Source organism: Anser brachyrhynchus (genome assembly GCF_964034855.1).
Source record: "Anser brachyrhynchus genome assembly, chromosome: 6".
In the NCBI taxonomy this organism is placed as follows: domain Eukaryota; kingdom Metazoa; phylum Chordata; class Aves; order Anseriformes; family Anatidae; genus Anser; species Anser brachyrhynchus.
Genome location: NC_137700.1, coordinates 25,457,181 through 25,470,268, shown reverse-complemented (window position 1 = coordinate 25,470,268; position 13,088 = coordinate 25,457,181). Strand labels below are relative to the sequence as shown.

Sequence of the window (13,088 nt, the reverse complement as noted above, 5' to 3'; positions counted from 1 at the left end):
GAAGTCTGCAGCACAAAAGCAGCACCTTCCACCACCAAACCCTTTCCCATAGTCAGGTTGAGAATGCCTTGTTTTATTTTAATGACTTCTTTGAAGTTTTTGATGTTGAAGGCCAGCAGGGGTGGTCACATCTGATTTGCAATGACCTCTGTTACAGCACTAACCAGATGCAATGTACATTAAGCCCTTAACTCTTGGTGAGAAGATGCACTTTAGCCAAGCCTCCAGCCTTGAGTCGAAGACAAGTGGTAGATCTAGTTTAGTTGGCAGTTTGTCTCCATGCCAACCACCATCACAGTTTACAGAAACCATACCTGACTTGTATTTTCTATGTTTTTAATTCTGATTTTATCTGTCTCCAGCTCTAGCTAGTTGTTGGTGCCTCTTTCTCCATTAATTGAAACAGGCTTTAAATTGTGCTCTTGGACCTATTGGTTGTTGCAAACAAGTTAGGTCATCCTCTTTTTAGAAAAACTTACAGATAAAGTTCTTAAATCTCTCCTAGTTGGGTGTTTCCTACAGCCTTGAAAATGCTTGGGGGCAGGAAAAGAAATCCTTTTCTTGTCCCCTCTCCTATTTGAAAGGAAAGATTGGAATGCTGGAGTTGTATATGCAAGAGTCTCAACTACAAGGCAAGCCACACTTCTTTGCTGTTAGTGCTTTGCTGCTGCTGCTGTCCTCCCTTTGTTCTTGAGCACCTTTCTTTGGCAGTGCTGTATTTCAGAGGAGAAACTGATCCCTCCTTGCTCTAACGCAGTGGTGAATCACATTGTTCTGGTCCTTAAACTCAATTCTGGTTCTCATCTCCAGTTCTTACTTCACTGCAACTTCCTAAATCCTTCACTGTACAGGAGCTTTATGGGTTGAAGCCTGTGTAGTTGCAGTTGCAGTTTGGTGTCACTGACTTGCTGAAAGTAAAACACAGTTTTGAGTTCTTTTCTTCCCTCCCCAAATCAATTTCAGTTGGTCAGTGTCTCTGAAGTGGCAGACAGACTCATCCTCATCATTTTTGTCATCCTGCGAAGGTTTGTGTCACCTGTAAATGTAGTTGGCAGTGACTTTTCTACATTTTTTATTAATTTCCACACAATTATTGAAAATATTGACTGATGTCTGGCTTGGCACTGATCTTGTGGAGCCAGTAGGAATATCTTTATTTGATTGTATATTACCAAGGCCAACTTCAGATTTGCCAGCAGCCATCTCTTAACCATTTAGCATATTTCCCCTCATGTTCCTTCTCTGACGACAGATAAGCCTGTGAATAGTGAGTGTCCCTTTCTGTCACTCAGATGCAGAATGACATCTTATGCTAAGTCAGAGCTTTGCTGTCTTGTGCTCTTTACAAAGTGTCATCGGGCACCACAGAAGGCTTCTAGGAAATCAAGTCAAAGTCTCTCACAAAATCCTGACCTGGACTGAACAGTTTTAATGAATACAAATCCAGGCAGACTTACGGGTGAGTTAATAGTTTCATAAACACCTTGGACAGAATTGCTCCTCTTCTTAAGGAGATATTTTTTCTGTTGAACACAGCAAATCAAATCCTCATTGTTTCTATTAATCTACCATGGAAAATACTTCTAATAACATATGGCTTCCTTACAGCTTTTGTCAAATGGAATCTTGTTAGTTCATGCTGGTAATTGGAAAAGACACTGTTCTGTTCCTATCTCCTAATATTTGCATGTTTCTAGGGATAGCAACTAGTTAATGCAAAGACTGCAAAAAAAATGATGCTTTGCTGTACACTGGGCAGCATCTGATCTTAGACTGCTGTAACTTGTGGAGTGTGATGGAGAGGGAGCACTCTGTCGTTGCAGGCATAGTAAAGGTGGGAGTTTCGGTGGACTAAAGTATGCTACCAGGGAAATGTTAATAGGAGATGATAGGTTAGCAAAAAAACAGATGGGGAGAGCACGTTTCCATCAAGACATCCCTCCCTTCCTTAAAGTGTCCACGGAGTTTCCATGGGAAATTGGTACATATCCTGTGTGGTTGGGCTGTGTTGTCCCACTCCAGGTTTTGGTTCCTACTCTTTCATGTCCATGCCCTGCTGTTTTGTTCTTCTTTTTTTTTTTAACCCTTTATCTATAAACCTGTTTCCTTCTGAATGCAGATACAGCAAAGATCATGAATCAGTGCCGTTGCTCCTGGGCTTATGAACATTTTCACAGCCCCCTCTGTGTCAGGATTGGTATCAGCTGCTTATCGGCAGAAGGCATTCCTTGTTGTAGTCCTCAGTTCTGCCCCTGAACTGCCAGCAGTCCTCCTGCTGTCCCCACGCTCCTGCCAGAGCTGTATTTAGGTCTCTGGCATTATTCAGGCTTTCAGGATGCCAGGGAAGCTTTCCTCATGTGTCTCCAAGTTACTGCATGACTGTAACTCTTGTTTGTGTTTGCGTGGTGTAACCCTGAGTTCACTGAGACCCTGAGGCTACCATGACATTAAATACTTACTTAAATAAATAAAATAAAAATGTAGTGAAGCCACTGGAAGCTTGTCCTGCTGTGAGGTGAGTAGAACTGGTGAGAGTGAAATGCTCAGGCAAGTTGTCTGACATTGCAAGATGAGGACCAAACCGTGGCCCCAGCACCCTCTGGGAGCAGCACAGATGCAGTCAGCTGCTGGGGAAGGGGCTCAAAGCGTGCTGTGCCATCATCAAAGCGCCCAGTGTTTTTGCTTGGCTCTGGTCTGATCTGTTTTGGGTCACTGACTTATGTGGAGAGAGCAGAAGTATGTATTGAATGTGCTAGGCATGCTCTCCAGATCCAAATATTTGCTTTCAAGAGCTCCGATATCTGGGTCTGAGTGTTTTGGCAACTTTGTTGGTTTCAGTGTGACCCTTGCAATATAAGCCCATCTGTAAAAACAGATAGAAGATAGCTATCCATTAGGAGAAGCCCTTAAAGACTTCCCTTTGACCTCTCCCTAACTCTAGTGCTACAGCTGCTACTTTAAAGGAATTGCTTTAAAAGTGCTGTTCCCCAAGCCCTAACCCAGCCAAACCCAGATGTGTTTTCTCTGCCTGCCTCTGAAATACACTCTTACTGTTCATCCTCTTCCAGCAAAGATCTTGCCGTGCCTTTCTACTCGTGTCCGCCATCGATGGGTCGGCTGCAGGCTCTGGTGCACCCGCAAAGCCCACCAGGATGGTGTGGGGTAACCAACTGGAACACAAAAAGTCGATCACTGGAGGGCCTGAAGACTTGCTTCAGCCTTGCTGCCTGCAGTAAACCTGGCTGAGGCATGCACACAAGTCTCCATGGATTACAGGGTGAAGGAAAGCAGACGAGATCAACTGATTTCATGGCCCTGCTGTTTTTCAGTTCAGTTATTAAGACAAATAACTTGAAGTCTGAAGTTCTGGTTTATAACCAGAACTTTAGGAGGTGTTCAGTGCAGAGCCCTGACCCCAAGTCTGTTGCATCTTCTCTGTTAAAATCTTGTGCAATATTTAGGTGGGTTTCAGCTGTTGCTAGGTTTGAATCTGATCTCATTTATTTATTTATTTTTGGAAGAAGTTCTGAGGAAGCTCTTGCAGTTCCTCTTTATTATAAAGTTCTGTTTTTTACTTTTTCCTTAGATTTCTCAAATGTTTGTGAAAGTGTCTTAACTAGTTCCTGCATGTGTAGTTACGTTGGGCAGAACTTGTGTACAATCCGTTATTCTGAACTCAGCACGGTTTTCTGAGGCCAAAAAGCAGAACAAGGAGCCAAAACTGTAGATGTGAGGGGAAATAAAACCATTCAGGAAGCTCAATATGCCCTTTAGTTGTTTGGCCTTTTTATTTCATGTTCAGTCACCAGATTTTCTCTAGTGTGAAGTGCTTTTTGTGTGTGTGGTTTTTTTTCCTTCAATCTTCTAACACTTTTTGGGGAAAAAAAATCTGCAGACTGTATTGTTGCATCCCACTCTTGTTTGGTAGGTGCATTAGTGACACCCACAGCCCTTGGAAAGCAGCATTAAATTGCTCTGCAGAAGTGTAATTTTACTGTGGCAGTGACAAGCACTTGAACTGGGCACAGGCAGCAGCCAAAAGTTAGCTCCTACCCGCAGGTGCTGCTATCTTTCTGCCTGCTGCATGGAAGTGTGGGGTTTTATGTGGTGTTTGTTAATGCTCGGTAGAGAGTTTGAACACTGGTGCTAATTTCATTAAAAATAGATACAAACCCCTCACTTTTTAACACTGTGAAACACACACAGGCTGGGAGAAACAGCTGCTGGATCAAAGTGTGTTAGCTCCTTCGGTGGCTGCTGCAGCTCCCTCCTGCCTTGTTTGTTTGGAAATGGTCTCAGGTAGCATGGCCCCTGCCGCGGCCTGCAGCGCCGCACGAAGCAGGGAAGCAGGTGGCCTTGCACAAGCAAGGTCATGCAAATTCACAGATAAGAAACAGTGATATTTGCCATCTCCTTATCTCCTCTTTCCTTCCTTACCCTTGTGCCATCCAAATTGGTTCTTCCTTCCCTCTACCCACCTTTGCGTTTGGACGTGGGTGACATTACATCCATCAGCTGGAAGCCCCTCTCCCACTGCACTGGGGTAGTCTGGGGTCAGATCATGTGTGGCAGCAGCCAAAAAGCTGAAGAGATGCTTGTGGGCAACCCCTGCACTGCCCTGCGAGGCTGTGCAGACTCTCGGGTAAAAATATACTCAGATAAAGATGCAAGGTATGTTGCCCCTGGATCATGACCGTCCTCTCCTAGCCTGTGGCCAGGAAGGACCAGAAATGCTTGTCTTACTGAGGACGTATCTGCTGCAGAGAAATGACTGGACTTGCTGTCATTATTTTGCTGATCAGGTGATAGCTTTTTGTACTGCAGGCTTCACTTCACAGTACTTTTAATCTTTTTTCTTATTTCCTCACTACCACCGAAACATCAAAGAAGTTCTGATTGGCAGCTTGGAAATTTGCGTAAGGTCTGAAAAGGAGATTTATAGGAAACGAGCAGATGGTCTACGAGAGAATTTCCCCAGGAGGTTGCAGTTATTTAAAAATGGGAGAAACTAAATAGACTGTACAAAATTTGACTGTAAAATTAACTGTCCAGCCAGTAGCTAAGTACTTAACCAAAATGATTCAACTTGGCCCCTAGCATAAGCATATAATGAAGTGATGTGTCTCTGAGCTGACACTGCACACGTTATTTCAAGTTTCACCTGCTAAGTGCGCATGAATGAAGGATGATTGTGCTCTGCACAGCTCTTGTTGGGGCGAGGCCTCTCCTGCATCTCTTCTTCTCACGGTGGCAACATCACTGTTCAGGCATGCAGGAGAATGCTACGAAATGCTCCTCAGTTTAAATGAAATGTAAAACTGCTCAACTGAACCCATTTACTTTTTAAACTGCCCTTTCTAGCCTCATAAACATAAGAATGAATATACTGGTTAAGTTCCAATTAGAAGCCTAGTAATACCTGATTAAAAAATAAATTGCTTTATTTTGGGGGCATGACTCAAGAAAATGTGAACTCTAACCAGTCAGAAATCACAAGTCACTTCAAAAATCCATGAGCTCCTGTCACTTTGAAGTTGCTTGCCATGTGGCATTAGACTTTCAATGTTCATGTTTCCTTTTTTTTTTTTTATTCTCCCCCCAGTGCTGTGGTACATGGATGACGTATAGAAATTAGGGCGTTTGTGTATGGGTGTGTGTTCTTAAATGGAAGATGAGATTTTTAGTTAAATGAAATGATGGGTTCAGGAAAAAAAAAAAAGTGTTCATTATTCTTTAGAAGGTTAGGAAAATTATATTTTTTTAATTTAAATCTCTGTGATAAAGTACCCTTTTGAGCAGGAAGATAGGGTAGAATTCTCTCATGCTACATTTTAAATTGAAATACCCAACTGAGAGAACTGTCTGGAATAATAAACAGCATTTAATTACTCTTATGTTCATCTGTCTGTGTTCTGGTTTCTCTCTCCCAGAATTGTACTCCTAGCAGCCAGTGCCGTGGGAGCAGCCCTGTGGGACACGTGCAGACAGCTCTGGGATAGTCCTTTGGCATAACGCTGGTGCATTGGGTGGTTAAACTGCATTTCTCTTCCAGCTTGCCATGTTTGCACAATTCTTCGTAATGGTAGTAAGATACCAATTAAGTTTAGAAACCGACCTTCATAACCTTTGACCTAACCTCCTGGAGTACTTAGAGGAAGAGGGCAAATATCCAAGGGATTATGTGGAAAAAAAAAAAAGGCAAATTCCTAACTAAGCCTGGATGATGTATACTTCCCTCTATACAAAGCCTGACAACTGTATGTTTATGACAGATTTTTTTCCCTCCCCTCCAGTAATCCCATTAGCCCCAGTAAGTCAGAGCCTCTGAAAAACAATCTCAGAACTCAGTGGAAAACAATCTCAGAGCTCAACTCTAGTTTCCATGTCGTACGCACAGATATTAAAGAAAACATCTAGAGAGTGAAATGATGACAGTGCAGATGTCCAGGCTTAGCCAAGGCAGAAATTTTGTTTGCAAAGTTCTTGTTAGCACTGGTGCTGCAAGGACCAAATCCAGGTATTGCTCTGCATGCACGCAGGAGTCTGCAAGGCTGGCCCTGAGTGGGAGGAGGTTTCTGTTGTTTAACTGAAATGTGGTATGAAAATAGATGGGTTTTGAACCCTGCCATTGATAGAGCAGTCTTGCAGTTTGTTTACTACTTGCTGCAGTATATGAAATCAAGTCAGATATATAGAAACAAATATAACATACCCTGTTTCAAAACTAGGAAGCGTATTGCACTCAGAATGATTAATTTCAGTTGTTTAATTTGCTACTGTTTGTTTGTAGTGCAGGCTCTGAGAATGCCATATGATTGTGTTTTCCCTAGCAAGGTGTATTCTTTTTGGCTTCCTTTGCAGAAACAGATCTCTCTGTAAAGCACTCTTCCTGTACCTGTCATATTCAGCACAATTGCTTACCTGATAGGATGTAATGTACAGGTCTGGACTCATGCACAGACACTGCCTTCTGGCTTGGGCAGCCCTGCTAATTCTCTGGAAGCTTCTTGGTTCCCTTTTTTAAAATAGTTACGGAAGACCTCGAGGAGACAGTTAGGGCCCTAGCTTTTAAGTGTTTAAAACCTTAGCATCCTTGAGGTTTATCTGTAGAATTTTGATAAGTATTTTCATAACCTTTGTTATGGATTTGGTAAATTTTTATGTGGGTTTGATTTTGCATTGGACTTTTCCTTTTTAAAAAGGAAAAGCTGAAGAGATCCTTCAGCTTCCTCTACCTTGGGGGGGGAAGAGAGAGAGAGTTAAAGGGAAAAATCCTCACCTCACCCCTAGAGGAGGTGAAAGAAGAGTCCCTTTAAAGTGAATAACCAGTCACAACTGAGCACTAGGTGACTCTTGAATGCGTTGAGTATCATTTTCTCTTTGGTCCTTCTCAGTTGTCTTCAACTTCGGTCTCTCACTTTCTGCCTAACTTGTACCTGGGGCACTGAGAGAAAGCAAGGACTGCCTTGAGTTTCAGTATGACCTGAGAGATGTCTGTGACCTGTGAGTTACGTCCCAAATGAAGAGCCATGGTGCAGGGGTTAGGAAGTTGCAAGTACTCTCTCACTGTAAATAATGCATTAAAGCTGCATTTCCTTTGCAGGAAGCTAAACATTTGTGAGAGCCTTGACAGTTGTGTTTGGATGGCTCTGTCGTTTGGATTGCAGCAGGTAACTGATAAACAGATGCCAGATAAATTGTGTATCTAACAGAAATCAAAACAAAACAGTTCTGAGAAATAGTACAGAACCTGCAAGTGGCATTTATTGATATTTGCCTGTTGCAGTAACTGCACTCGCAAATAAAGTACTTGCAAATTAGTCCTGTATTTGTTCACTCTTCGGAAGAATATCCAAAAGTAAGTTATTTTTGTGGTCAGTTTGCAAAGTTGTAGTAGATAGTGGAATTGATTGCTCAGGAGAAGAACCATGTGAATTTATACTCCATATTCTTCCACCCACTAAATTCCCCTAATCTCTCTTTTCTGTAAACAGTCAACTGAACTCGCCAGCTAGAGCAAGTATTTATTTTCCACCTTCTTTTTGTTGTATTGTTTTCTGACTTGTCCCCCTCTTCCTGTCTTCAATGTTCATCTTTACATGGCTTCTCTTATTCCCTTAGGAATAAGAAAAAAATAATTTCAAAGGAACTGACTGAACTTGCTGATACTGTACAGTCCAGAGATATGGCCCTGTGCTTATCATTCTTTCTTTCACTTCTACCTGCATGGACTTGTAATATTTGAAAAGAAAAGAAATCACCACATTTATTGGTTTCACTAAGTAAAGAAAAGAAACTGGAGCTGGGAGGGGCATCCTCCTTGCTCTTTGAACACAGGGAAAACTGCCGTGCTTCATAGCACAAAAATGTTAGGGATCCCTTTTGGGAAGGGGGAAGAGGTGGACATCAGCTGCAGCAAGGAATGGAGCGTGTTCATGGGAGCTCTCATGCATTATTCATCACAAGCTCCTTTCACTTGATCAGCTGGAGGACGTAGTTAGTCTAGTTTGAGCTCCACTAGTATTATATTTAGGGGGCTTAAACAAGCCCGGGCAAGTACAGTACCAACTCTCTCTCTTCATCTGCAGGCAAATGTAGGGCAGTCAGCAGCTTTGCTTACACAGCTCCATCTCTTTAGTCTGCCTAACAGGAGTCATGCAATCAGGGGATGCAACACTGAGGATGCACGCATGCATTCGTGCTGGAAAATGAAGCTTCAGGTAGGCGAACGCCTTGTCAGCAGAGTATTGTGGCTTGCAGTTTGTTGTAGGGATGCTGTTAAACCTTGCAGAATAAATATGTACGTTAGGGCAGCTGGTGGAGAGACTGCTGTAGGGGCTCCTCATTAGGGTGCTACATGAGCGATCCCTTGTTGTGTGGTACTTTGTTCAGTCCTAATTGTGAAGCTGCATTTTGTTGTTGTTATTAAGCACCTTTCTTGCATGCACACTAACATTCTTCTGAAGGTGCTGGTTATTAAAAGTAGAGAGGTAGCTTGCTGGGTTTTGTTGTTTTTTTCTCTTGCTGGTTTTGGTCTTTTTTTTTTTTTAATTTTCTTTTAAACTCCCTTTCTAATTGTACTGGTATTAGCACTTTTATTCGGGGGGAGGTAAGCATAAGAGGTTCTGCTAAAACACAGCTGGGTGTGATAAGCCTTAAGCTTCAATTGTGTCCTTTCAGAGTGTGTGCATTTGAATGGCTGCAGTATTTACTACTTTTTTTTTTTTTTTTTTTTTTAATTTTCCTGAATAAAGATGCTCGGAGATTTGGGCTTGCGTTCTCAAAAGCTTGTCTATATTTTCTAATGATATCAGTTCTAAAAGTAGTCTATATTCCTTTTCCGTACATGCTTTGTGTATTTAGATCATCATGGCTCAAGCAACACCACTAGTTCGGTTTAGACAAAGAGGGGGATTTTGCAAAACCTTATGGAACAATAACAAAGGGTCTTTGTTCGGTTCTGTGAGCATTATTTGCTCTGTAATGTGTGGGTTTGTGCATGTGTGAGAAAGGGAAGAATGCAAACGCGTAATGTCATTTGGCAAGAATGTTCAAATGTTTTTTGTTTTGTGTGCCTTAAGTATGGATGCTGCTTCTGGCTGCTAACTGCACGGGTGCGTGTGTGTGTCCTGCCTGCCTGCCTTCCCTGTTTAGGGGGGTGGTTTGCTTTGCGGAGGGGCTTTTCGTTGTTTTTGTTGTTCATGTTGTTTTGGTTTTTGTTTTGTTTTTTGTTTTTTTTTTTTTTTTTGAGAGAGAGAGGGGTGGGCTGCTGAAAACTCCAAACTTGAGAGTGCAAAGATTGAGTCCTTGCCGGACAACTAGAGTGAAATGGTGTGCTGTGCAGTGCAGTGCAGACAAGTTGCTTTCTTTTAGAAATGGTAGCTTTAAGTCTGATTCAGTGTTTAGTAAATAAGCATTACTAGTGGAAGCAGAAATTGTCAGCTTTAAGTGAAATCCCCCAGGAGGAGATTAATGATCACATGCTTTTGGTGAAGCTTAAATGTACACTGCCTGGCAGTATGTTTTCTTTCAAGATTACTTGATCACCTAAATAGAACTTGCATGTACACAAGAGCATGATATTTAGTGATTTTTCTGTTTTCCTTTTGCTAGCAACTAGAAGTGACTGTATTTTGTCACACACTACCACCTGTGGTTTTGTGGGGTGGGGCACATTAGTACTTTTGGGAGTAAAATACTCCCAAAAGTTTTACTTCAAGTAAATAACTTGAAATCTTTACTTTTTAAAAACTTTCAGCTCCTTTGCACTTAGTATGTTAAAGTTCTGTAAATTATATGCTGTACATACAGTAAGAATTGATCCGTCACTTGAATTATGCAGATGTTTCATTATTTTTGTAAGGTAAGGAGAGGACAGTCTAATGCTCTTTTGAAAATAGACTGTGAAAACTTCCAATGTGTAAGGTCCTTGTTTCATGGAAACTCACTACCAGGGCTCTTTCTCTGATTTCCTGAGACTTAGGAGGTTCCAGGCATTCAATTATTTCATTGAAGCCAGTGGAATGAAGAGGTAGGTTTGGGATTCTGTTATTTAAACTTTAAGGTTTTGTTTTGTTTTTACGTTACTAGCATATTTTTCTGCTGCACTACTTGGTTACACCTGTAGTCTGGAGCCCTGTTGTCTGTCATCAGGGGATAGAGAAGGAAGTTATTTCTGCACTTTCATATTTAATGCAGTGGGTTGATGTGGTTGTTGATAGTTTCCAAAAGCATCTCTGTGTTGTTCTTTTTCAACTATCAACATCCAGGTTTTGCATAATTTTTATTTTTTTAATAATCAGATACTGATTTAATACTGTCACTGTAGAACAAAATGGCAATTACAGACTTACCGGTACAGAGGGGAGTCAAGCATGCTTATCTCTGGTGTAAACCAGTTTGGGCCCAGACAGGAGAGTCGTCTTTGACGTGCCATCTGAAGGTTCTCAGGCTTATGCCTGTGCTGCAGAAATTTCTCAAAATCCTTGTGCAGCTGAGGCATAAGGAATCTGGGCGGACTATGACACTGCAGATCATAAAATCTCACTCCTGGGGAGAGGAGGTTGCCTTATTTAGGTGCTTGCAATTCACTTGTTATCAGTAATAACAAAAAAAAAAAAAGGATTTTTCCCATGTCTGGATCAAAATATCTGCAAAAGTTCACAAAGATTTGCTCCATCATCTAAGAATGAGGAAAATATTCAGACTGAGGAAGAGTACTTCAGGCATTACCTAGAATCCAGGAAAGTGAGAGCTTGCACTGAAGAAAAAAGTTAACTAATAAGGGGGAAAAAGGGTACGACTCCAGTTTTTGCTAATTCTTTCATGGATCAGAGTAAAGAGTTGGAATCAAACCAGAAAGGGAAACATGATACTCTGTGTTCAGACTGAGGTGAGGAGACTAATACTTACTTGATAAAACTCCTTACCAGTTTTATCTCCAATCTCAGCACTATCTCTGTAATGGAATATAACAATTCCTAATGCTACAGTAAGAAATACAGTGAAAATATACAAAATTTGGCAGCAGCAATAAACAACACAAACTAAAATGAAAAGTATGTTTATGTCAGTAGTAAAGTAGTGAATGTAAGAGGTGTTATTAACCAATTCTGTCATACAGGGGCAACATCTTATTGTAACAGCACCTAAATGAAACAGTTGCAGTTATGATGTCCTTGGGAAAAGAGGGGAAAAAGATCAGGCCAAGTGTGGAGTGGCCTCTTTGTTGGACCTGTCAAGCAGTGGAGAAACTTTGGTTTTATATTTCTCAGCTGACAAGGAATCTTAAAGGTAGATGAACAGATGTACCTTTGTTTTGTTGTTGTTTCATTGTTTCTTAATTTTAAAAGACATGAAGAATAAGCTTAGATTGAAAATCAAGATTTCAGTAGCGCAGAATAAAACAGCTTCTTCCCTCTGAAGTGCTGGAGCTGCTCCCCAGGTGGGCTGCAGAAGGGAGGCTCATTTGCACAGGGTTAGTAAGAGTAGGGACAGAGGCTGTTTGTCCCAAACAACACTTCCCCAGACCTCTGTGTCTCATTGTCCTAATTGCTTACTACAACCACAGGATGTGCTGATACCATGAAAACAGAGTAGTAAGGAATGAAACCATGTTGTCAATCCTTTTACTGCTTTCCAACTCTGAAAGCCTTGGAGTTTTGTTAGGAACTGCAAATCTGTGTTTCTTGTTTGTGAACGACATGAGTGTATGTTTCTGGTTCAGAGTAGCAGGTTTTGTCCTAAGGCCAAAGGGTGTTGTGGTCTGGCCATCCCCATGACCGCTAGGAAAATAAATCATACTCAACACAGACCAGCTCTCTTCTTGTTACTGGTGCAATGGATTTAGTCTAAGACATCAGTAGAAGGATGCTGATGTTTTAATATGGTTACTGTTGTGAGGAGGAGTGGTTTCAATAACAGCAAAATATTACTCAGTGTTCTCAGGAAGAATCGATATCAGCTGAGGGAAAAGTGGGCACGTGGCATGACAGTGATGGGACTAGAGGTCCTGGGTGGAGAAGATTTTTATAGTAAATACACCACTTGCTTGTGATCTAATGGTAGTATACAGTGGTAGAAGAACTTGGTGAACAGTAGAGCAAGATGTCAGTGATTGCCACAGCAGGATGGGAATGACTGCAATGTGGGCACAAATACAGAGGTTACAGTAGGATACTGACCATGTGTAAGGTGTGGTGAGACAACCATGTGCACCTCTGTGGACTGACTGCAAGTCAGGCAAGTCAGGGCTTGACTGCTGATGCAAGCAAACTCCAATCCAAAAGCTGTGGAAGCATATCAGTGCAGAGCTTTGCCTAGCCACGTAGTCTCTCTGAGCAAGTCCCGGGCACAGTGATATGCTATCTTGGCTGCACAGCTCTGGTTTGGTCTGACGTATTTGTGCATTCCTATTAAAGTAAGGCAGAATTAAGAGGTTGGAGGTAAAGTAGAGTTTTGATGCTTTGCAAGGTTTTGTGTACAATAAATGGTAATGTGGCATTGCAGTTGTGCTTTGGAGCTCCCCAGTCTTGCATTTGCCTCTCGGTGGAGTTAGGAGACCAATCTTGTGGTGAGGTGACTGTATA

General features: G+C 41.8%; 1 protein-coding gene across 8 annotated transcripts in view; it reads left to right on the top strand.

Annotated features, from left to right (window-relative positions):
* The window catches only part of MARCHF8 (membrane associated ring-CH-type finger 8), a 95,558-nt gene that overhangs the window by 34,112 nt on the left and 48,358 nt on the right, over positions 1–13,088 (top strand). For 2 of the 8 annotated variants that reach the window (XM_080597148.1, XM_080597145.1), the window contains exon 2: positions 3,069–8,720. The exons of the other annotated variants lie outside the window; for them this stretch is intronic. In XM_080597148.1, the coding sequence (XP_080453274.1) occupies positions 8,691–8,720 (30 nt within the window). In that variant the 5' untranslated portion in view covers positions 3,069–8,690. The remainder of the gene's footprint in view (positions 1–3,068; positions 8,721–13,088) is intronic. 8 annotated transcript variants of the gene reach the window in all.